This window comes from Ranitomeya variabilis, chromosome 5 (assembly GCF_051348905.1).
Source record: "Ranitomeya variabilis isolate aRanVar5 chromosome 5, aRanVar5.hap1, whole genome shotgun sequence".
In the NCBI taxonomy this organism is placed as follows: Eukaryota; Metazoa; Chordata; class Amphibia; order Anura; family Dendrobatidae; genus Ranitomeya; species Ranitomeya variabilis.
Window position 1 is genome coordinate 189,885,587 of NC_135236.1, and position 2,528 is coordinate 189,888,114.

General features: G+C 46.6%; 1 protein-coding gene across 1 annotated transcript; it reads left to right on the forward strand.

Annotated features, from left to right (window-relative positions):
• The first annotated feature begins 588 nt into the window (after positions 1-588).
• LOC143773536 (protein kinase C delta type-like) lies at positions 589-2,148 on the forward strand. The gene is made up of 5 exons (XM_077260948.1): positions 589-818; positions 954-1,016; positions 1,184-1,735; positions 1,859-1,902; positions 2,052-2,148. The coding sequence occupies exons 1-4, from the start codon at positions 616-618 to the stop codon at positions 1,881-1,883; spliced, it is 843 nt and encodes a 280-aa protein (XP_077117063.1). The 5' UTR covers positions 589-615; the 3' UTR covers positions 1,884-1,902; positions 2,052-2,148.
• Positions 2,149-2,528: the final 380 nt, after the last annotated feature.

A 2,528-nucleotide genomic window follows, 5' to 3' on the forward strand; every position in this document is an offset into this window, starting at 1 on the left:
ATAGCAAATATAAAAACTAAGCAACTTTGTAATAAATCTTATTAGAGAAATCTGCTTCTTTCTCCAGCAGGAGTGAATTTTTATTTTCTAATTTCTGGATAATTTCTGTATTTAGTGAAGACAGATTGTTACATTACTGAGAGGAGATGACAGTTGGTGCTGATAATATTCTATGTAGAGGAGGTGAGGGAGGAGCTAAATGCAGCACTCCTCCTCTCTCCCCCTACCTTCTACATAAAATATTATCAGCACCAACTGTCATCTCCTATCTCACTACTTTAGAATTTTTAAAATTAAAATACAGTTCTGGTGGAGAAAGGAGCAGATTTATCTGATAGGATTTATTGCAAAGTTTCCTATTTTCATGTGTGTTTTTGATTTATGAAATAAATATTAAAAATTAAAATGATGATTATTAGTTAAGACCTCTCCATAGATCTCCTCTACATTGTCCTGATCACCAGCAGACTGAGCGACCACTCAGTTTTCTCATGTACCTTGTGCACTATAACATCCAGATCCACTCCTGCAGACACCTTTTAAGTATTCTCCTTTTGTGTTTTTCAGGTGGTCCTGGCATCTGTCCCTGGCAGTAACATCAACGTGGCCGTCAAAATGATCAGCAAAAGGGACAATGAAGACACCATCTTGAGAGAGCGGCGGATACTCCTGGCGGCCAGACACTGCCCATTCCTGTGCCACCTCTATGCCGCACACCAGTCTCAGCACAGGGCGTATTTCATCACGGAGTATCTGTCCGGTGGCAGCCTGGAGGATTTGATCAGGATGTGCGGCTGCCTCAACATCGGCAATGTGAGGTGAGAAAATGTAGAATCTACCATCTAGGGCATATATTTAGGGTGCTGGAAGCAGGAGGTGGGGTGCCATGGTATTTGGGGATTGCCAGAGAAGGATTTCATGACATTGATTCTACACTCTGTTCTCTCCATCAGATTCTACACAGCAGAGATGGTATGTGGCCTCCAGTTCCTCCACGGACACAACATCGTCCACCGGTAAGCAGAACTTTCCTTCTTCTCTCTGTCCCCTTTACATGCTGTAGATATGGCCCTCGGCTTCCTTGGTGTCCTGCCGCCTATTCTACCTGATCTTGTAGTGACCCATTTTCCATCTATTGTATCACTGGACAGATTTCTTATTTTGTTTTATTGTTTCATTGCAGAGACATAAAGCCGGATAACATCATGTTGGATGCAGATGGCCACATCCGTATCATCGACCTTGGGCTTGCCCAAGATGGCGTCTCCTCCTCCAAAAACATCTCTGGAGTGACGGGCACTTTCCATTACATGGCCCCTGAGGTGCATCGTAGAAAACGGTACGGCGCAGCAGTGGACTGGTGGAGCCTGGGGATGGTGGTGTCCAGGATGGCAGCAGGACGAACCCCATTTTACAACGGCCCCGTCAAGCAAATGGCTTTCAAAGCCATCATCAACGAGAAGCCCAAATTTCCATCTTGGCTTGATGCTGACGTGAAACATCTCATCAAGAAGCTGCTGCGCAAAGACCCTCAGACACGCCTGGGTGTGAGCGGGAACATCAAAGAGCATCCATTCTTTACCACCATCGGCTGGGAGGATCTGGAGGAAAGGAGAGCAGAGCCACCATTTACACCATTCAGGCCAGTTCTGGAGAACCACCATCTGCAGTGGCCGGAGCACACAGTCCTTCACCCCGTGGCCGGATTTACGTACGGGTCACCAAGCTGGACCCGGTAAGTATCTCCTTCTCTGAGGATAACACTCATCAGATGCTGTTCTCATATTGAGGCAATCATCATCCATCTTGTCTTTTTTAATATTTTCTAACAATGACTTTATGTCTCTCTTTTTCTTAGGTGGATGAAAAGATCTGGACTGTGAAAGAATCCACGACCATCTGGTGAGTGACCGCTGTACATAAAGGACACCTATATATCAGTACATTGTATCTGATGTTATATAGCGGAATGGTTCATTATAAAGACCATTCCCCTAATGTAACAGAAGACCCGGTAGATAGATTTCCTGTCTTCCTCTTATGTCTTGCAGGATGAGCCCGTGCCAACTGCTCAGAACTTCATGCCTCCTGACCCGTGCCTCATGTCTCTGCTGTTGTATGACACATCGGCTGCCCTTCAACATCATCTCTCTATACCATCTTCATGCCGGACCACTGCCATTGCTGCCCCAGACCCTTGACCTCCTGGGCTGGCATCTAACATCCCTCCAGCCCGAAGATCTTCTACCCCAGGAGCGGCCTGTGCTAAGTTTCCATCTGGTGAGTTCAGGAACAATAGTCGCACCTTTCAGTCCTGGGGCCGCTGAGCAGCAGCATGTAAGGAGCGGCCATTATCCCTGAACTCACCGTAGCACAGGCCTGGTAAGTATCGCACCCATCACACATCACCCACACTGCATGATCAGTGCAGGTCCCCACACTACATCATCAGTACAGGCACACACATAGCACACAGTACATATCAGCACATAGATGTAGGAAATAGATCGGCTTCTGATCCTGGGATT